The sequence below is a fragment of the Henningerozyma blattae genome, chromosome 8 (assembly GCF_000315915.1).
Source record: "Henningerozyma blattae CBS 6284 chromosome 8, complete genome".
Classification (NCBI taxonomy): Eukaryota; Fungi; Ascomycota; class Saccharomycetes; order Saccharomycetales; family Saccharomycetaceae; genus Henningerozyma; species Henningerozyma blattae.
In genome coordinates this window covers 258,731-281,113 of record NC_020192.1, presented here as the reverse complement: position 1 = coordinate 281,113, position 22,383 = coordinate 258,731, and the positions used below count along the sequence as shown (strand labels likewise).

The 22,383-nt window shown below is 32.8% G+C and overlaps 9 protein-coding genes across 9 annotated transcripts; 5 read left to right on the top strand and 4 right to left on the bottom strand.

Annotated features, from left to right (window-relative positions):
* Positions 1-204: 204 nt before the first annotated feature.
* Positions 205-1,563, bottom strand: KGD2 (dihydrolipoyl transsuccinylase; the record flags this gene model as incomplete). Its single annotated transcript, XM_004181883.1, has 1 exon — positions 205-1,563. One exon carries the CDS (start codon positions 1,561-1,563, stop codon positions 205-207), a length of 1,359 nt encoding a protein of 452 aa, XP_004181931.1.
* A 1,216-nt stretch (positions 1,564-2,779) lies between these two features.
* Positions 2,780-8,167, top strand: NUM1 (Num1p; the record flags this gene model as incomplete). The annotated part of the gene is made up of 1 exon (XM_004181882.1): positions 2,780-8,167. One exon carries the CDS (start codon positions 2,780-2,782, stop codon positions 8,165-8,167), a length of 5,388 nt encoding a protein of 1,795 aa, XP_004181930.1.
* Positions 8,168-8,534: 367 nt separating this feature from the next.
* On the bottom strand, positions 8,535-9,581 carry CTH1 (putative mRNA-binding protein CTH1; the record flags this gene model as incomplete). The annotated part of the gene is made up of 1 exon (XM_004181881.1): positions 8,535-9,581. One exon carries the CDS (start codon positions 9,579-9,581, stop codon positions 8,535-8,537), a length of 1,047 nt encoding a protein of 348 aa, XP_004181929.1.
* Positions 9,582-10,167: 586 nt separating this feature from the next.
* On the bottom strand, positions 10,168-11,643 carry TBLA0H01210 (uncharacterized protein; the record flags this gene model as incomplete). The annotated part of the gene is made up of 1 exon (XM_004181880.1): positions 10,168-11,643. The coding sequence occupies one exon, from the start codon at positions 11,641-11,643 to the stop codon at positions 10,168-10,170; it is 1,476 nt and encodes a 491-aa protein (XP_004181928.1).
* A 1,015-nt stretch (positions 11,644-12,658) lies between these two features.
* On the top strand, positions 12,659-13,738 carry HOM2 (aspartate-semialdehyde dehydrogenase; the record flags this gene model as incomplete). Its single annotated transcript, XM_004181879.1, has 1 exon — positions 12,659-13,738. The coding sequence occupies one exon, from the start codon at positions 12,659-12,661 to the stop codon at positions 13,736-13,738; it is 1,080 nt and encodes a 359-aa protein (XP_004181927.1).
* Positions 13,739-14,001: 263 nt separating this feature from the next.
* On the top strand, positions 14,002-15,072 carry RKM5 (S-adenosylmethionine-dependent methyltransferase; the record flags this gene model as incomplete). The annotated part of the gene is made up of 1 exon (XM_004181878.1): positions 14,002-15,072. The coding sequence occupies one exon, from the start codon at positions 14,002-14,004 to the stop codon at positions 15,070-15,072; it is 1,071 nt and encodes a 356-aa protein (XP_004181926.1).
* Positions 15,073-16,021: 949 nt separating this feature from the next.
* Positions 16,022-19,474, top strand: TBLA0H01180 (uncharacterized protein; the record flags this gene model as incomplete). The annotated part of the gene is made up of 1 exon (XM_004181877.1): positions 16,022-19,474. The coding sequence occupies one exon, from the start codon at positions 16,022-16,024 to the stop codon at positions 19,472-19,474; it is 3,453 nt and encodes a 1,150-aa protein (XP_004181925.1).
* Positions 19,475-20,167: 693 nt separating this feature from the next.
* Positions 20,168-21,304, top strand: ACL4 (Acl4p; the record flags this gene model as incomplete). Its single annotated transcript, XM_004181876.1, has 1 exon — positions 20,168-21,304. One exon carries the CDS (start codon positions 20,168-20,170, stop codon positions 21,302-21,304), a length of 1,137 nt encoding a protein of 378 aa, XP_004181924.1.
* A 131-nt stretch (positions 21,305-21,435) lies between these two features.
* NBP2 (adaptor protein NBP2) lies at positions 21,436-22,110 on the bottom strand (the record flags this gene model as incomplete). The annotated part of the gene is made up of 1 exon (XM_004181875.1): positions 21,436-22,110. One exon carries the CDS (start codon positions 22,108-22,110, stop codon positions 21,436-21,438), a length of 675 nt encoding a protein of 224 aa, XP_004181923.1.
* Between the last annotated feature and the right edge of the window lie 273 nt (positions 22,111-22,383).

Sequence of the window (22,383 nt, the reverse complement as noted above, 5' to 3'; positions counted from 1 at the left end):
AAAAGGAATATATAATGATGAAATAATCAATATAATATAAACAAGGTTATAAATAGAAAAATTTCACAAAAATGTTTTTGCAATAAGTAAGTGGAAAATTGAATAACAAAAAAAAAAGAAAAGATAAATAAAATATAAATCATTGTACATTAAAGAAAAAAAGAGTGAAAAAATTTCTTTTTTTTTTTTTATTCATTCAGGTACTCAAAACAACAACATCTTTCTTGGATCTTCAATCAATTCTTTAACAGTTCTCAAGAAAATCACAGCTTCTCTACCATCAACTAATCTATGGTCATAAGTCAATGCTAAATACATCATTGGTCTTGATTCAATCTTACCATCTGGCAATGTAACTGGTCTTTGTTTAACACCATGTAAACCTAAGACGGCAGTTTGTGGAGTATTAATAATTGGAGTACCCATTAAAGAACCAAACACACCACCATTAGAAATAGTAAAAGTACCACCGGTCATATCTTCAAGAGTCAATTTATTAGATCTTGCCTTTGTACTTAATCTAACAATTTCGTTTTCAATTTCTAAAACAGATAATGATTCAGCATTACGTATCACTGGAGTCACTAAACCTTTTGGTGTAGCCACAGCAATAGAAATATCACAGTAATCTCTATAAACAATGGAATCATCAACAATGGCACCATTGATACCTGGAATATCCTTAGCGGCTAAAGTAGATGCCTTTGAGAACAAACCCATGAAACCAAACTTGGTACCGGTCTTCTTGATAATTTCATCTTTGTATAATTTTCTCATTTCTAATACTGCAGACATATCAACTTCATTGAAAGTAGTTAATGAAGCGGCAGTGTTTTGAGATTCCTTTAATCTTTCTGCAATTCTTAATCTCATACGGTTCATCTTGATTTTGTTTTCATTTCTGGAAAATGAAGTTGTACGTACTGGTTCTTCTAAGGAAATGGCAGGTGGAGCTTCCTTTTTTGGAGTTGGAGCAGCTGGTTTTGAAGCAGCTGGAGCAGCAGCTTGAGTCTGAGCAGGAGCAGCTTGAGTCTGAGCAGGAGCTTCTTCCTTGGCTGGTGTAGGAGCAGCATCAGAAGCAGCTGGAGCAGCACCACCAGCAGGAGCTTCACCTGGTTCAATGACAGCTAATTCTTCACCTACAGTGACAGTATCTTCTGGTTTGAAATTCAATTTTACAATCTTCCCAGTCACTGGAGAATTGACTTCTATATCGATCTTATCAGTTTCAATAGTAGCCAATAATTCATCTTCCTTAATATATTCACCCACAGATTTTGAAAATTCCTTCAAAGAACCTTCAGTTAAAGATTCAGCCATTGGAGGCACTTTGACTGAGGTAGAATTGAATCTTTTCAAATTGTAATTGAAATTACAACTTACATTGGTAAATTTAATTTGATTTTTATTATAATTGGTCTTATTATAAACTGAATAACATCTTTTATTCAAATTAGCATTTATAGTTTCATGAGAAACTAATATCTTAGCAGAAGTGGGGACCAACTTCATTGATTTGATTGATTGAGATTTAATAGAATTACGGACAGATCTGGATAACATTTTTGATGTTGTTTAAAGAATAAATAAATATAAGGGGAGCGGGGTCTGTTTGTTTAATAAATAGATGCAGTAAATCAATAAAGATAAGAAATAAAAAAGTAATAAAAAATATAAGTCGAGTGTAAAATAAATATGGACTATTGGAGAATGTTATTAATAAAATAGAATATATTATAATAAAATAGTATAATATACTATATAATAAGTTTGGTGGAAAAGAGTATAATATGTGTGTATAATTTACACTTTCGAGTCTTGTTTTGTTATGAGATTTTAAAATAATTTAGAGATTGATGATGAAACAATTCAGTTCAATCTTTATTCTATCTAGTTGATTAATTATTGGTTATTACTTGTCAAAAGAAGATCCTTAAAATCATTCACACTTATTTTATTTTTATACAGACTGATAATAATAACTCATGCCATATAACAAATGATCCCATTACACCCGATGTGGCCCGGCTCAATAAGAAACATCGCACGGGGCTAAGAAATCATCTCCGGTTCGGTCTCGCGCTAATTTCTCGGATATGAAAACCCAAAAAAAATTTAAATATAAAATAAAAAAATAAAAAGAGAGACCCCAAACACATTACCCGGAAAATATAGGGTTACAAAAGTACACGTGATAAAGGTAAAGAGCTATTGAAAAGTAGGGTTAATTTTCGCGTTCTTGTCTGTCTGTCTGGCCAAGATCATCAATTTCTTTCAATTACATCATGAAATAATAATAACAAAATAATAATAATAATAATAATCAAAAAATTAAAAAATAAAAAAATAAAACATTTGATTCTAAGTTTAATGTAAATCTTTATGTAAAAGAATGAAATATTTGACGAAAGACCGGCCGCAATACAAATAACTATACCCTATTTACTGTACACTACCTATTTCCACCTTTTATCGAGCGTTGCATTTTGCTTTTAATATATTTTTTTTTTTTAAAATAATTTTTAATATTAATTCTCTAATTCTCTCTTTGTATTTGCCTTTTAGATTCACTGCTATTAACTAGTTTATAAATTGTTATACATATTTTATTTTTTTATTTCTGTTTCTCGAATTTGACATTGATTGACTTTCCTACCCACATACCCTCAAACTTTTATTTCTTTTTTTATTTATTAAAAAGTGCCTACACCTTATTATATTATACCTGTAGTTAAGCTCTAGAGACTTTTACACCTACTTACTTATATTCTTCATTATAATGGGTTCTAGAAAGAAATCTAGTAAAAATACCGTTAGTAGTAGCAGTCAAGATGACAATGATGCTAAAAATGATTACCAAGATATCCAATCACAATTAGACCTTTTGAAGCAAAAAATTATTGAAGATTCGATAGATGATATCAAACACTCTAGCAATAAGAATAATACCAATAACCCTATCTTGAATAGTCTTTTATCACAATTGGACACCACAGATATTAGTCCTTCGTTTTTGAAAGATTTCAACTTGAATACATCAAATTTAGATTTACAACATAATATGTCTATTCTAATGGAAATTAATTCGAAATTAATTTTGGAAAATAGAAAATTATTAAATGATAATATTAATTATGAGAAAAGTATCAATGATATTACTTTTGAAAATGAAAAATTGGTAGATTCTAAGAAAAAAATTATTGATAATTATTATTCCAATGAAACTCAGTTGATTAAATTGAAAGATCTGAATTGGGATTTGGAAAACAAATTGAAATCAATAAACAAAGATTATAATTCCATGAAAATGAAAATGCTGAAATTAAATGATGAATTAGATAGTAAAAATTCTTCGATTGAAAATCAAATAAAATCATTAAATGATTTAAATTTAAAGAAAAATAATTTAGAAAAAGATATCAATAAAATTAAATTCAATTATAATAACGAAATCAATAATTTGAATGAAAGAATTTCAAATTTGAATGATGAAAATGATGCTTTACAATCTAAATTAAATAATCAAAACTCCAAAAAATTAAGTATAAATACACCACCTTCTTCTTCAAATTCAATTATTACACAATTACAAGATACAAATTCTCAATTAAAAGAGGAAATTGAAAAATTAAGATTTAAACAGCAAAATGAACAAATTAATTCACAAACAAAATCTTCCAGATCTTCTTCCATTTCTCAAGATTCATTGAAATTCGATTCTAATGGTGAATTAGTTATTAACTCTATGGATTCTTCTTCAATTAAAAGTCTTTCTCAAAGTAATTGTCCGTTAACATTGAATGAAGTCGAAAAATTTGTGGAATTAAATGATATGATTCTTTTACCAAAGGAAAGATATAATAGTTTAGAAAATTTAACAAATTTAAATTTCAATCAATTAAAAGATATCTTAATTAAAAGGGATTTTGTTCTTTTAACCAAAGATAATTATAAAACTTTAAAATCTTTATCAACTTTATCTGACAAAGTTATAATTAATAGATTAACAAATGATGGGTATAAAGTTTTAAATAAAGATGAACAATTACAAAATGAGACAATCATAAAAAATTTGAAAAACCCAAATTTGGAAACTCTAACCTTATATGCTAAGGCTATTGGACAATGTATTATGGAAAAAAAAATATTCGAAAATCTACAACACCCAGACTTCAATAAAATTAAACAATTGGCTAAAGACATAAATGCTAAAGTTTTGACTGATTCTGAATATGAGAAATTGATTCACCCAGACTTGCAGGCTATCTCCAAGTTTGCTGAAGAAGCTGATAGCAAGGTTGTTTCTGCGGCTGAGTACGAGAAATTGACTCACCCAGACTTGCAGGCTATTTCCAAGTTTGCTGAAGAAGCTGATAGCAAGGTTGTTTCTGCGGCTGAGTACGAGAAATTGACCAAGCCTGATTTGACCGCTTTGACTGCTCACGCCAAGTCTGCGAACCACAAGTTGGTGTCAGACGAAGATTACAACAAGATGAAGAACCCTGATTTGGAGACTATTGCTAAACATGCTGCTGGTATGAACAACAAGGTTGTATCTGCAACTGAGTACGAGAAATTGACTCACCCAGACTCGCAGGCTATTTCCAAATTTGCTGAACAAGCTGATAGCAAGGTTGTTTCTGCAGCTGAGTACGAGAAATTGACTCACCCAGACTTGCAGGCTCTCTCCAAATTTGCTGAAGAAGCTGATAGCAAGGTTGTTTCTGCGGCTGAGTACGAGAAATTGACTCACCCAGACTTGCAGGCTATCTCCAAATTTGCTGAACAAGCTGATAGCAAGGTTGTTTCTGCGGCTGAGTACGAGAAATTGACCAAGCCTGATTTGACCGCTTTGACTGTTCACGTCAAGTCTGCGAACCACAAGTTGGTGTCAGACGAAGATTACAACAAGATGAAGAACCCTGATTTGGAGACTATTGCTAAACATGCTGCTGGTATGAACAACAAGGTTGTATCTGCGGCTGAGTACGAGAAATTGACCAATCCTGATTTGACCGCTTTGACTGCTCACGCCAAGTCTGCGAACCACAAGTTGGTGTCAGACGAAGATTACAACAAGATGAAGAACCCTGATTTGGAGACTATTGCTAAACATGCTGCTGGTATGAACAACAAGGTTGTATCTGCAGCTGAGTATGAGAAATTAACCAAGCCTGATTTGACCACTTTGACTGTTCACGCCAAGTCTGCGAACCACAAGTTGGTGTCAGACGAAGATTACAACAAGATGAAGAACCCTGATTTGGAGACTATTGCTAAACATGCTGCTGGTATGAACAACAAGGTTGTATCTGCGGCTGAGTACGAGAAATTGACTCACCCAGACTTGCAGGCTATCTCCAAGTTTGCTGAAGAAGCTGATAGCAAGGTTGTTTCTGCGGCTGAGTACGAGAAATTGACTCACCCAGACTTGCAGGCTCTCTCCAAATTTGCTGAACAAGCTGATAGCAAGGTTGTTTCTGCGGCTGAGTACGAGAAATTGACCAAGCCTGATTTGACCGCTTTGACTGTTCACGCCAAGTCTGCGAACCACAAGTTGGTGTCAGACGAAGATTACAACAAGATGAAGAACCCTGATTTGGAGACTATTGCTAAACATGCTGCTGGTATGAACAACAAGGTTGTATCTGCAGCTGAGTACGAGAAATTGACCAAGCCTGATTTGACCGCTTTGACTGCTCACGCCAAGTCTGCGAACCACAAGTTGGTGTCAGACGAAGATTACAACAAGATGAAGAACCCTGATTTGGAGACTATTGCTAAACATGCTGCTGGTATGAACAACAAGGTTGTTTCTGCGGCTGAGTACGAGAAATTGACTCACCCAGACTTGCAGGCTATTTCCAAATTTGCTGAACAAGCTTATAGCAAGGTTGTTTCTGCAGCTGAGTACGAGAAATTGACTCACCCAGACTTGCAGGCTATCTCCAAGTTTGCTGAAGAAGCTGATAGCAAGGTTGTTTCCGCAGCTGAGTACGAGAAATTGTTACATCCTGATATTACTGTTGTAAAGGAATATGCAGATATGTTCGAGAGTGTAGTTACTCCTATATCTGAATATGACACTTTTATTAAACCTGATTTAGCTTCAATTGCCACTTTTGCAGAAAATTGTGAAATGAAATTGTTACCATTTGAAGAATATGAGAAACTAAGCCATCCAGATTTATCTGCAATGGTTGAATTTATTGAGACGAATCATAAGAAGAAAGTATTAGATGCTGAAGACTATAATCGTATTATTCATCCAAGTAGAAAAAGATTATCTAGAGTGGCTGGTACTATTGGTTTAAAAGTTATTCCTAAGGAAGATTTAGAGGTTTTATTACATCCAGCACTTCATGATATTATTGAGATGGCCAAAGAGAAAAATTCTTTTGTGCTTTCTGAAGAGGAATATAATAAACTCCGTAACCCTGATCTGACTACTCTAACTAAATTTGCAGAAGGTGCTAATAGAAAATTAATTAGTGAAGCTGAATTGAAGGAATTGACTCAAACTTCTTCTACTAGTGTAATTCCCGAAAATTCAGACGAAGAGGTTAACGACTTTGTTGATGCGTCTGATGATTTAAAATCATTAATGAGTGAAAGATCTCGTACACTTGTTACTTCGCCAACTAAAAATCGTAATTCTAGATTAAGAACTCAAAATTCATTGATTAATAAAAAAATGGTTAAATCCACTAATGTAATGGATAATTATTCGTGGACCAAAGATGATGTTTCTAAAGCTGCAGCAAATATGGATTTACTATTGATTAATAAATATGAATATAAAAGTTTATTGAAAAATAAAAAGACATCAGAATCGAATATAATTTCTACACCTGGAGAATTATCTAAGAAAGCTGAAGAATTAAATATGATTTCCTTTAATGTTAATGATACCAATGAACTATTCAAGAATGCTAATTTGTATTTAAGTTTTGATCAAATTAAACAACTTGCCGATTCACATAATTTGGAAGTGAATTCTATAAGCCAAGAAAAAGAAGCTTCTAAGGAACAAGATATACAAGATTTGGCTACACAGAAGGGAATGGTTTGTATTCCAGCATCGTCCTTTATTGCTACAAACAAATCTTCAAAGCCAAACCCTTCCAAAGACGTTATCCTACCTTCCACTTATTATTTTGAATTAATTAAGAATGGTAAGAGACAATGGCGTAAGACAGTTACTAATGAAGAATTGAAAGAAGAATGTATGAAACGTGGTATTATTAAGAAGAAAATTTTGGAAAACGAGTCCAAGAAAAATAAAACAATTGAAAGTGATGAGATAAAGACAAAAGATTTCACTAAACCTATAACACCAACAAATAATGACATATTATCAAACAAGAGTTCTATTGTGTCGTTAAGTTCTCAAGCCTCTGGTTCTCATACAAGACAATCAACGTCATCACCCTCCACAAGGCAATCTAATTCTCCTCAATTAAGTACTTTTAGAGATCGTCATTATGGGAAACAAAATACTACTCTACGCGGTCAAGCCTCTAGCCCCACAGGAATTCCTTCCATCCCATCAATGAATACCATCACTTCCATTTCGGAACCAAATATTATTCCTGCTATTACACAAACAGTTGTTGGTGAATATGTGTATAAATATTATTCCAAATTTGGAGTAGGTAATAATGAAAGAACCCGTCATGAAAGATACTTTTGGATTCATCCTTACACAATGACTCTATATTGGTCTGATAAGAATCCATTGATTGATAACCCATCAGATGGACGCACAAGATGTGTACCTATATTGGGAGTGGAATCTGTAGTGGACCATAACCAAATGCCAATAGGCTTATATTCTGAAAGTATTATAATCAAATCTGAGGACCGTACTGTTAAATTCACATGCACTACTCGCCAACGTCATAATATCTGGTATTTCTCGTTACGGTATTTGATCCAACGTAATCTTGAAGGAATCAATCTGGAAAGTATTAGTCAAGATCTGATGACTGATACAATATACGGTGGTGGTATTTACCCAATTGAAGGTGAGAGCACTACAGATGCTACTAAACGTTTATCCAACACAAGACATCAAACAAGAAGTAACAGTTTAAGAACCGCCAGACCGGGACAAATTTCCAGAAAGGGACTGAAGAATTCTCAGTCCATGACAAATATGCGCTAGGACAAATGAGGACATCGGGCGGTTGTCTAAACAGGAAATAAGATCTGCATAGAGAGATTTTGAATAGATATAAATGTATTGACGGATAATTTAACTTTATATATGTATATATATATCTATATGTTTATATAATATAATGGATTTGCAAATAAACTTTAGAAAAGCAATGCATTTAACACATAAGTAAGATGAATAAGAATAATACTAAAGAAAAAAAAATTGTGAATAAATAATATAGATGTAAATGTTAATAAATAAATATGGTTGTTAGATAAGCAAAAAATAAGTGCTTATAATAAATAAGTGGATTTGATTTTTTTTTCCTTTTTTTTTTCTTTTTATTTTTGGTAGTGAGATATTTAGTAAGCTACCATTTGATACGCTCCAGGTTTTTCACGTTTGGATTGACTTTCTTTTTTCTTTGTTCAGGAGGGTTAGCTATTTTCCCAGCATTGATGTATATCTTAATATCAGTATTATCACCGTGCTTGAATTGGCATCTTTTCCCATACGGACAATACCCTAGTTTTTCCCAATTGTTACAAGGTTTGGTTCTGAAATTGGAACTAATATTTTTGAAATTCAATTCATGCAATCCATGAGCAAATTGACATTTGTTCCCATATTTGCAAGTACCCTTTGTAGTGAAAGTCTCACATAATTCTGTCTTAAATAATTGTTTATTGATATTACGATTACTAATATTGGTATTTGACGATGTGGAGCCCTTAGGTACAGCAGGTGATTTTATATTGGTGATATTATGATTACTCAAATTCTCCGACGTCAACGCAGGTAAAGCCGACGGAGATAATGGCGACACCGCGGAGAAATTATTTGTGTCACGCGACACAAACGGAGAATTATTATTATTATGAGCAAAAGACGTGGAACTAGCAGGCGTGTTTACAAATACTGGTAATGATTGTTCATCAACAAGCGAGTTTGGATTGTATTGCCAGATATCTTTACTATTGGTTGACGTTATCAAGGTATCCTTTATGGAAGAATTCTTTAGGATGTCAGAGAGATAATAATCCTCAATTTCCTTAATCTGTAAGTCATAATCCGAAGATATTCCCGATACGTATTGAGCTTGGGTGTTTGCATTTTGACTTGAAAAAACACTCGATACAGTAGTCGTGGACGATGTGTTTAGGGAGTGAGCGATGGGGATTGGATTATAATTTCCACGGGGTATGTTCCCACTGGTTTGATTCTTATTATAGCTGGAATATTGCTCTCGGGAGGTTAAGGAATGATCATAATTATGATAGGGTACTGGAGAGATGGCGATGGGACTAGATCGGTTGACGCCTATAACAGTTTGTTGCTGCTGTTGCTGTTGCTGCTGCTGTTGCAGGTGTTGCAATTGTTGTTGTTGCTGGCTGTATGACAAGAAAGGGCTCTGCATGGTGGCGGTGCCAATATTCGAGCAAAGAACAAGAAAACCCATCTGTCACTGATAAACAAGATGCACGCTTATATACATCCTATCGAGAAGCTTGGGGTTAGCGATCTGGGTGCATGTGTTTTTAGCATACTGGAGTATTGCTGATTAATGACGCAGGCCATGACGTTTCTGCGGCTCAATCTCAGCCGTGATCGCAAGCATTCGATTCGATGACATGGCACCCCGAAAGTTAAAAGAGAAAAAAATTAAAATAGTGTGTATTTTTATTTTTAATTTTTGGTTTTTTCGTTGGAGAGAGTTCGATACTTTCCGGGTGCAGTCGGAGAATTTTGGCCGGCCTTTTTTCTTAGCGGTGTGAAGTGACGTGAGGCGGGGTCTATTTTCTGAAAAAAGGCCGTAGATCGAGTATGTAGGGCTGAGTGATTACGATGTGTGTGTGATATTTTAATTAAGACTATATGGCGTATATGGAGGTCATATATAGGTACCTGAAGACTATGTAGAAGGGTGCAAAAAATTATAAATATAGGGGCGAGTATGAATTAGAAAGGTGTGGCGAAAAAAACAAACATGTACTCATCGATGACTATGTGCACCCCTTGGAACTTTGGAAAAGTGCCTGGAATGCATCGATTGTGGGTGCAGTAGTAGTTGTAGGAGCAGTAGAAGACTTGGCAGACGTGACAATAGATGTGGCAGGTGTCATGATTGTTGTTGTGTTTGCGGTTTGAGGCGTCTGGAGAGCAGGTGTTGTTTCGAAAGCACCAAACTCTGAAGCTTGTGTGTCTTTAGGGGTTTGGGTGGTTGTGTTTTGATTTGCAGAAGGATGTACGGGGCTAGAAGGTGTACTCCAGTCAAGCAAATCTGGTGTGGAGTCGAAGGAGGTGGCTGCAGGGGCAGTAGGGCTATTATTGCTAGGGTTACCGGAAAACGGACTTGATAGGGATTCCATGGTGACCGGGTTTGGCGTGGAGACTTCACGTTCATGTTCAAGTTCGCGACGTTGTTTTTCAGTTTGTACTATCGAGTCACGTAAAGTTTCACGGCGTTGACGACGTATTTCAGAGACCATACTTTGATGACGAGATCTGCCGAGAGACATGCCACGTGGGCGCCATGGGTTATCCTCCAGTCCAGCAGCTTCGTGATGCTCCAAATATGTCGGTAGGGGCGTTGCAGCTTTGTCGTCTTCAACATCCTTAAACGAATAGTCCGGGTCACTGTCATCGTCGCATTGAACCACTGGTGTGTGTGAATTGGAATTGGAATTTAAATTCAAATTAATATTGGTGGTTTCAGGTAACATATTGGGGGGGGATTTTGCAACACCTTCAATATCCAAGATATTTTCATTCAATTCTCCTCCTCCTATCGAAGTCTCTTCATTCTCACTACTCCAATCCCAATTATCTTGTAATTGTAATTGCTTATTTTTCTTGTTAACCACTAAATTGTTACCAATACTACCACCAATACGCATTCTTTCCAATTGTGCCTTATTAGCGTCATGTTTTTGTAGTAATAGCTTTTCATCATTAATCAATTCAATGATTTCTTGACATTTCAATTGAATCACCTCTTGATGCTTACTATCTTTACCATCACTAGAGTTCTGAACTTGATAAATCTCTAGAATATCATGTTTGAAAAACCCATAGTGATTTAAAAGATATTCTACCAAGTCATCCAATTGTTCACCTGGATCCACATTAAGTAATAGGAATTTCAAAACAATCAAACTTTTAAACACAACTCTCCATTCAGTACCATAATTGACGTAATCCTTCCTTGCACGGTCATAGAGGTTCCTGGGTCTTGTGTTTATGTGATCCATCAGCCGTTTCATTATGTAATCTACAATCTTCCGAAGGGGAACTTTGTTCCTATCCAATAGGATTTGGTCCAAATGTTTCTTTGTTGGACCCCAGGAATCTGTGTTGGTGGCTTGCCTTATATCGATTTGATATGGTTCATATGCAATGATCATATTCTGTGCGTACCTTGCTGCATTCCTTATATCATGGATGCCCAAGTTTTGAATTTTTTTACTAAATTTACTCATTGGTCACAATTACTATTGTATATTTCTTATTTACAGCACAATCTTGTATATGTGTATATGCATAATATATATGTATGTATTATCGTCTTAAAGATCCCTTACACGAACACACGTATATAGAGTCCCTCTCTTTCTTTCTTTCTCTCTCTCTCTCTCTCTCTCTCTCTCTCTCTCTCAATATATATATATATATATATATATATATATAGCTTAATTATACTTACCTATCGTTTGGCCTGATTTTGAATTACTTCCTCTATCCCTTATTTACAATATCCTTTTCAAGACTTATTAATATCGAATTTGTATATTGATTAACAATCAAGTTTCAATTATAGGTATGTTTGAATATAAACTTAATTACTTTCTCCGTGCCCATAACTCCTCTCCCCTGTCACTTTCCTGATTGGGAGATTCTGCCCCTCTTTTGTACGGCACTTTCTCCGTTACGGAACCCCACTCCGGGCTTATCTAGGGCAAATTATAAACGCCGTTTTATCCTTTTTTCCTTTTTATTTTCTTTCTATTTTCTTTCTAGTTTTTTTCCAGGTCACGTTTTTAATAATAGAGCACGTGGTTTTAATGTACAAATTCTCGTGTTCGAGTCTCTGTGTTTGCAATGTCTTTTTTTTTTTTTTTTTTTTGTTAAGTTCGGAAAAACTCGGGCTCGGAACACGGAAAAACTCCGATCCGTTCGGAACTAAATCGCGAGTTTTCGCGGAAAATAAAGATCTCTCCTGTAACGCTCTATTTTGTGAGTCAACTTTTCATCGAAATGCCATATTGCTATTGGTTTTTGTATTACCGAAGAAAACTTAATATTATGTATGTATATATATATATATACATACATATATACATACATCCATACATATAAACAAATAAATCTGTTTTAATATACTTCAAAAATAAAAATAAAAGGCTTAAATAGGCTTAATTATTTTTTTTGTATTTTTATTTCTTTTTCATATATAAACAACTAATTAAACAAAAAAAATAACAAACAAACTTAGTTATGTGTGCTAAAAAAGTTGCTGGTGTCTTAGGTGCTACAGGTTCCGTTGGTCAAAGGTTTATTTTATTATTGGCTAACCATCCTGATTTCGAATTGAAAAGATTGGGTGCTTCTCCAAGATCTGCTGGTAAGAAGTACGGTTCTGTTGTCAACTGGAAACAAACTGATCTATTGCCTGAATTTGCACAAGATTTGATGGTCACTGAATGTAAAGCTGAATACTTCAAAGATTGTGATATTGTGTTTTCTGGGTTAGATGCCGATTATGCAGGTTCTATTGAAAAAGAATTTGTGGAAAATGGGTTACATGTTATTTCCAATGCCAAGAATTATAGACGTGAAGATGATGTCCCATTGATTGTTCCAATCGTCAATCCAGAACATCTATCCATCGTTGAAAACCAAAAAAGAAAAAACAACGGTGGGTTTATTGTTTGTATTTCCAATTGTTCTACTGCAGGTTTAGTTTCTCCTTTGAAACCATTAGTGGAATCTTTTGGTCCAATTGATGCATTAACCACTACTACTTTACAAGCCATCTCCGGTGCTGGGTTCTCTCCAGGTGTTCCAGGAATTGATATCTTAGATAACATTATCCCATTCATCAGTGGTGAAGAAGATAAGATGGAATGGGAAACCAAGAAAATCTTGGGTCAAGTCTCTAAGGATAATACTCAAATCGATTTATTATCAGATGAAGAAATCAAAGTTTCTGCTCAATGTAATAGAGTAGCTGTCTCAGATGGTCATACTGAATGTATCTCCTTTAGATTCAAGAACCAACCTGCCCCAAGTGTGGAACAAGTAAAGAAATGTTTAAGAGAATACGAGTGTGATGCTTATAAATTGAAATGTTTCTCAGCTCCAAAACAAACCATCCATGTCTTAGAGGCTAATGACAGACCACAACCAAGATTAGATAGAAACAGAGATGCTGGTTATGGTGTTTCTGTCGGTAGAATCAGAGAAGATCCAGTCTTGGATTTCAAAATGGTTGTATTATCTCATAATACAGTTATTGGCGCTGCAGGTGCCGGTATTTTAATTGCTGAAATCCTATTAGCTCAAAAGATGATTTAATAGTAAAACTAATAATAATAATAGTAATAATATATGATCCCATATTTTTCTTATAACAAATGTATATAATAGTTTATATATAATAACGAAATTTTTTTATTATACATACACAATACGCGTGTATGTGTAAATGAAGTAATAAATCCGAACAAGAACTCCAAAAAAAAAAAAATAAAAAATGTGAAAAATCTGGAAAAAAAAACGATGACCAAGGGCAGCTATCTAACGATTTCATTCTGGTATGCTAGAGAATGTAACCAAGAATGAATGAGAAACTTTTTGCTCTTGATGAAGAGAATATCTATGAACATCTTTTTGAAAGGTATAGTCAATTAAATGGTAACATTGAAGGAATAAAGCAAGATTTGGGTATTCATGACAAGACACAAAATGTTATAGAGGTTGATATACAAGACACGAAAGTTGAAAAAAAAAAGCGCAAAAAGAAAGTGCGTAGTGAGATCTATAATTTTGTCATTGAGCAATCATTAAGTTCATTAGGTTCATCTAATGATAACAATAAAAATTCCACCACTGGTTATGTTTTATGGAGTACTACTTTGATTTTTCTAAATTGGTTATTATATGGCGAGAGTGACGTTTGTAAATTGATTAGAAATGGTGAGGCAATACAAGGCAATGAAGTTTTGAAATTTGATGGATTGTTTCAAAAAAATGATTCAGGAAAAAAAGGTATTATTGAATTAGGTTCTGGAATATCAGGCATTTTAAGTATTGTGATGAGTAATCATGTGGATTATTATGTGGCTACTGATCAAAATAGTATTTTAAATAAATTGAAATTTAATATTAGACAAAATATTTTACAATTAAATATGAAAAAATGTAAATCTAAATCATTAAATTTCAATACCAAAGAGGAGGAGGAGGATGAACAAAGAGGAGTTGACTTGCAAGATTCAAGACAAAGGAAACAAATAGTTCAATTAGAAACCTTACCATTAGATTGGGAAACTTTCCAATTATTGAAAAATAATCAACCATTAGTAAATTCTAATTCGAAATATCCAATATTATATCAATTAAAGGAGGATTGCTCCAGTATCGTTATATTAGCTATGGATGTCATTTACAACGATTATTTAATTAAACCATTTCTTGACACGGTGAAAGAATTATTTCAATTTTATCAGCTAAAATCCAAAATTCAAATCTCTTGTATAGTTGGGCTTCAATTAAGAGCCCAAGATATGATTGAAATGTTTCTTGAAACAATAATATGTGAATACCAGTTTGTGGTGCATCACGTGTCTGATTCAATGTTGGCACAGACTCGTTGTGGGGTCTATTTGCTATCTCCACAGACAAAATAGGTCTATACTCTATCATTCCCATAGCCGCCAGTTTAATAATAGCCGCGGGATTACCATTTAGATCCGCGGGCCTAAAATTTAATACCCGCGGGACTATCTCTATACTCCGCGGGTATTAAGGTATTTTCCGTGAAACGGAGCTAAACAGGCACCGCAATAATATTTCCTCATCTGGCCACATTCCATCCGTACACAAGTGGGGCGGAGACTCGTGCGGCAGAAGTTGGAATGAAGCAACAACGCTTTGATGGGTAAAAGAAAGAAAAGAAAAGATTGGCATGATGACACAAGAACTAAATGAACTAGAAAACATTCGGGTATCAAATTGGTCAAATATTATAGGCACCATTAAAACCAGCTGATAAGAGTGTCCAGTTAAATTAAGTTTGGAGACAGTAACCGACAATCATTCTATTTAACTAAATTACAAATACTTTACTGTAGTTACTATAGTCATAAGAATAAAAACAATAAAGAGAAAACATAACATAGTTATTGTAACTATTGCAATCCAGGGTCTTTAATTTTAATTTTATTTTATATTTTGTTTTTTTAGAAACGTTCATTCACAAATAAACTCATTTGCATATTCATTTAACTTTGTTTTATTGCATCGTTTCATTCATTTCATATTGACTTTTATATTTGCATTCTTTCTTTTATCACTACCGATATATTTATAACTTTTCGAAGAGCTAAAATATATTGTCAAACTCAAACTTTTACAACCACGGCTAGTCGAGAATCCACCTTCGGAATTAATACTTTCCCTATTGTTTTATGTTGACGTTACTAGTTCAATATCATTTTAAATACTGTACTACTCAATTTCTCTTTATAATACGCAGTTAGTACTTTCATCCTTTTTCAAAACACACATTTTCATTGCATACATATACACTTTTCACACACACACACACACAAATATATATATTTATTACAATAACCGATGGCTGTATGGAGTCAATTAGATCCAGCAAAATCTCATGTAGCTTACGCATGTGTCGGTGTCTTTTCAGCAATCTTTTCATTGGTTTCTCTTTTTTTCAAGGAAAAATTATACATTGGTGAATCCACCATTGCAGGTATATTCGGATTAATATATGGGCCTCATTGTTTGAAATGGTTCGACCCTTCCTCCTGGGGGAATTCAGATTATATCACTCTAGAAATTACAAGAATCGTCCTTTGTATACAAATCTTTGCTGTGGCTGTAGAATTGCCAAGAAAATACATGTTAAAACATTGGCTTTCAGTAACATTATTATTAGTACCAGTCATGACGGTAGGATGGTTAATCATTGGGTTATTCATTTGGATTATTATACCAAAGATCAATTTTTCCTCGAGTCTTTTAATTTCTGCTTGTATTACAGCAACAGATCCAATTTTAGCCCAATCGGTGGTCTCTGGCAAATTTGCACAAAAGGTTCCGGGTCATTTAAGAAATTTATTATCTGCCGAATCAGGTTGTAATGATGGGATGGCTTTCCCATTCATTTATCTTTCTATGAATTTAATTTTACATCATGGTCAAGCAGGTGAAATTATTAAAGATTGGATTTGTGTAACACTTCTTTGGGAATGCTTATTTGGTTGTATATTAGGTTTTTCCATAGGCTATATAGGTAAAAGAGCTATCAAATTTGCGGAGGAACAAAATATGATTGATCGTGAATCATTCTTGGCATTTTATATCGTACTGGCATTCATCTGTGCTGGGTTTGGTTCAATCTTAGGTGTAGATGATTTATTAGTATCATTTGCTGCAGGTGCCACATTTGCCTGGGACGGTTGGTTTTCTACAAAGACCAAAGAGACTAATATTTCAACTGTTATCGATTTATTATTAAATTTTGCTTATTTCATTTATTTTGGTGCAATTATTCCCTGGGAACAATTCGATAATCCTGACATTGGGTTAAGTGTTTGGAGATTAATTGTCTTGGCATTTATTGTCATTTTCTTAAGAAGAATTCCTGCTGTTTTAGCATTGAAACCTTTCATTCCAGATATCAAATCTTGGAGAGAAGCACTCTTTGTAGGTCATTTCGGTCCTATTGGTGTAGGTGCAGTCTTTGCTGCTATTCTTTCAAGAGTAGAATTATTAATAGATGCTGATAATGAAGATCTAAATTTAAGAGATTTACCAGATGTAGGTACAAAGCATTGGAGATTAATTTCTATCATTTGGCCAGTAGTATCATTTTTCATTATAACGTCTATTATAGTTCATGGTTCATCTGTTGCTGTGGTTACCTTAGGTAGACATTTAAACACAATAACACTAACAAAGACTTTTTCAACTCATACGACTTTCGGAAATACAAAATCTTCTTGGTTACAAAGATTACCTTCATTGGATAAAAATGGTAGATCGTTTTCTTTACATCGTGTAGATACTGATGCTCCTATTTCTTCAGGTTTAGAACTTCATAGCATTTTACCTGAAGACGACTCAGATTATGACATAGATAATGAAAATTCCATGAATAATTCCACTTTAGGTGATATTTCGAGACATAGTACAGTAGAGACTAGTGGTGTACCATTTAGACATGCTGGTGGGATGAGAAGAACAGAAGATTTTGAAAAGAGAAGAAAGGATAAAAAGAAAAAGGCTCGAAAAAGAAAAAGAAAAGAATTCTTTAGAAACGCTCGTCCAAGTTCTCATTTTAATATTAGCTTAACGAATGGTAGTGGTCATAATCGTCATAAAAAGGATTACGATGATGAATTGAATGATTTAGGAAGGGAACGTTTACAATTAGAAAAAGAAGCTATGGCTGGTACTTTCTCATTGGGTGGTACAAGAAGAAATTCCATTCTAGATGATATTAGTAGGTCTGAAATAGATGCAGCATTAGAATCAAGAAATGAAAAGGAATCAGGTGTTCTTTCTGAAGAATATGAACAATATCCAACTCTGAATTATACTACTGACGACGAATCAGATAGACAAGCAACTCATCATAATCACCGTCATAAAAGACCAAGTACTTATCAAGGTAGTATTACTCCAAGTATTCATTTAGAAGAAACTCCAGAAACAGGTACTACTGGATCAAACCAATATAGTGAAAAACATAACGTTACATCATCGTCATCTGCTGCTACATCTTCATCCATTGGGAATACTGCTTCAACGTGTAGTTCTAAACAGTTAAGACAAAGACATAATAAAAATTTACCAACTTTTGTTGTGGAGAATTCTAATTACTCACCACATCCACACCCTCATTCACAACATCCAAATAGTCCTCCTGAACATCATTACATTCGACCTTTAACTCCATCTGAGGAATTTTTAACACATGATGATGAACCAAATTTAACTGAACAAGAAAATAAAGCTCACGTAGGTTACGAAGATGGTAATCAAATTATTATTGAAAATGAAGAAGGTGAAATTATACAAGTGGTTCCTGTTCAGCATCCTGACCAATCAATGGATGAAGAATCTGAAATTGGTGCTTCTTTGACAACAACAAATTCAAGAGGAAGCTCAAATATAATTAAATCAGGAATGGAAGAATTGAAAAGAGTCATCTCTCCTCCAAAGATTATTAAAGAAAAACATGCTGAAATGCAAAAGAAGAAAAAAAGTAAACATAAAAAACATACAAAATATTTTGCTTACAAATTAGATAATTTATTGATTATTGAAAATGCTGATGGTGATGTTTTAAGAAGATATAAGATTAATCATCATAAGAAAGGTAGAGATGATTTAATATCAACCGTTAATAAGACAATTGTTTCAAAAGCTTTACAAGTTGCAGGTTTGAAACGTCCTGATTCGAATGATCAAGATACTTCATTAAAGACAGCTACAGATCCAAATTATGAAGATCAAAGACGTAATTTAGAAAAAATGGAGATGCCGCCTCATTTGAATTCTTCAAAAAACGATAGAGTTGAATTTTACCCATTATCTGATGATGAAGAAGATGAAAGTGATTCAGAAGATGAAGCAAGTGATTCAGAAGATGAAGAGAGTGATTATGATAGAACTAGTAGTACTAGTCCTCGTGCTAATGATTATTCAGATGACTATGATCAAGGCTCTTTTGGTAGCGAAGCTTCTGTGGAAGAAACTAGACGTAGAAATATAAGATATCAACCACAAACTGATGAGGGTGATACTACTGAAGATATACTAGACAATAATACAAATATTCGCCGTGACAGAACACAAAAGTATCGACAAGATGAAGGAGACGGAGGAGAAGAAGAAGAAAAAGAAACTGCATATGAAAGAGAACGACGTTTGAATGCTCTTGGTCTTGGATCGGGTTCTAGAGCTCAAGATGACGAAGAAGAGGATGGGCTACAAGTAAGTTTTGCACCAGCTCCACCTAAAAAAGCAAGAACTAAAGATAAATTCAAGAAAAATCTATGACCGAGAGATTTGGTTTTCCATAAAATTAATATAAAATATTATTTTTGTTCAAAATTTTCTAATGTTTATGCTCCTACTTTAACAAAAAAAACGACAAATTTATAAACTGGTATTAAACTAATAAAACTCAATAAAGTAAAAAAAAAATAAAAAACAAAAAAGAATCATTAAAAAAAAAAAATTAGTACATTATAATCCATAAAACAATATTCATATATTAATTATTACGCTCGTTTTCTTTCCCTCCGCATATTACAATATTTTATTTTGGTACTCATTTACCTACAAGCATAGACTACATAGCAGATTATACTATATTTCTGATTAATTTGATATTTTAGAATAAAATATATATTTAAATAGAAATTAAATACGAACCAGGTATTCTTAATGAATATCTTTTTTTTTAAAAGAAAATTTATATTTTCAAAATCACTCGGAACGATCTTTTTTATATTTTTTTTTCTTTTTAAATATGCAAAAAATTTGCGTATGATGAAAATTGATGAGATGAGATGAGATGAGGTGACATAATAAGTTTACATTGTTTGTAATAATAGGGTGTAAGAGATTTTGAATCTATATAGTAATTTGGGTGTTTTTAGTTTTGATATTTTTTCCAAGTGTTTCTTTTTGTACATTTCAAAATCCACAAAGGGGAAACATAAGTAACAATAAACAAATATATTGAATATGGATTTGGTTCAAACTATTGAACAAGCAAAGATTCAATTATTGGAAAATAATTTAAGTGAAGTTTATAAAATTTTAAAACCATTAAAAAAAAGTCTTCAAAATGAAAACTCGAATAATTTAGAATTAAATCAAATCTTTATGGAATATTATTTAGAAAATAATCAAATTGATAAAGCTTATCCATTATTAGTGAAATCCTGTGAATTGGATCCATTAGGTGAAAAAGGTGGTAATGATAAATTTTTCACATTGGGACAAATCATTGGCTCCAGAGAAGGTCTTGAATTGATTTTAAAAGGTATTGAGAATGAATATTCAAATCTTAAAGAAGATGGTAGCGGAATTAAAAAAATTATTAGTGCATTTTTATCCATGATTGAAATTTGGATGACAGATTTGTGTATGGAGGAAGATGCTGAAAATCAATGTGAAGAAATAATTAAACAAGCTATAGAAGTGAGTAATGGTAATAGTGGTGAAGTATGGAGTATGCTTGGATCTATTCGTATTTCTCAACAAAGATATAAAGAAGCTATGGAAGCATTTCAAAAATCCTGGGAATTATTTGAATTGAAAAAAAATGATATTGAAGAACGAATGAAAACTGAAAATTGTAGAGAAGAATATAATGAATTAGTACAACCTCTAATCAATCTTTGTAAGATGTGTATTGAGATGTGTTTATATGAGGAGAGTTTTAAGATTATTCAAAATTTGAAAGATATTGAAGAAGATAATTTAGAAGTTTATTATTTAGAAGGGTTTTTGAATTATATCTTCATGAAATTAATGAAATTTAAAAAATTGAATCAATTAGAGATCGATCCAGAGAATGTTTATCAATTTAATGAACACTTTAAAGATTTAAAGATCGAATCCAATGAAATGATAGAATATCAAGAAAATGTTAATGAATTACAAATAGCATTTAGTTTTGTAATTCAAATGGGGAAACAAAAATTAAATGGTGAAGAAGGAGATGAAATAATAAATGAATTGATAATGGGATCTCAAGAATGTTTGAATGAATTGAATTTATCAATAATTGATATGCAAGAATTATCAATGATTAGAAAAGGACATGATGAAGATGAAAATGTGAATATTGAGTTAGAAAAGATAGAATTTGAATAAAGAATATAATGAGATGCAAATTGTTGGTCTTGTATAAGAGCGGGGAAAAATATATATATATATATAAGTCTAATAGTCAGTCTATATATATAGAGAAAGAAAAAAAAAATAATGCTAATATGTTATATATTTTAATTTTTTTCTAAATCAGACGCTAATTTAGAATGATCATTTGTTGGAGAATTAGCTTGTGAAGATGAAGAAGAATGGTTTGATATATCTTCCCATTCATCATCAGTGACATCTTTTTTAATATTCTGAGTGATTAAATGAGTTAAATAAAACGGTCTAATATTTTCATCTTGTTCATCATCATCTGTAAAATCTTCTTCATCTAAATATGATACAAATTCTTCAGGTACTAAACCTATTTTATTATTGTTCAAATTTTGAGCCACTAGCCAACCTTGACCATGCTTATAATTGATAAAAATAATATCACCTTCCACTAATTGCAATTCATTATCATTTTCAGGTACAAAATCATATAATGCAATTGCCTTTTGATTTATTATATAATTGTTTGGTAAATAAATACTGGATCTTTTACCTTCATCTTCTCCGTCTGCTTCTATATCTGCTTCTGCGTCTGCTTCTTGTTCTGCATCTGCATCTATATGAATATCATCATTATTAATTGAATTTTCATCTTGTTGTTCATTAAAATATCCATAATGTAACGGGTTTGAGTTTTCATATGCAAAATCTTTTATCGATATGTATCCGATACTTGTAGTATCATTATCACTGTATGAGCAGGATATATCATTTGTTGTGTTTTCTCTCATAGTTGTAGTGGCACACATTTTATTTGTCTAATGTAATATTTTATTGATTTATTTAATTGTCTATTTTAATTTTATATAATTGTCTTTGCTTTTCTTAATTGTTTTTCTTTTCTTTTTTTTTTTTTTTTTTCTTACTTTCAAGTTTTTACTGAAATCTTCTATATATTTATACATACATATAAATACAGTATATTACATTTTCAAATATATCTATTTATTTTGGTTCCTTGTGTATATTAAAAGTTCAATATTTTTTTTCAAAATTCTATGTGAGCTATTTTTGGGACCAAC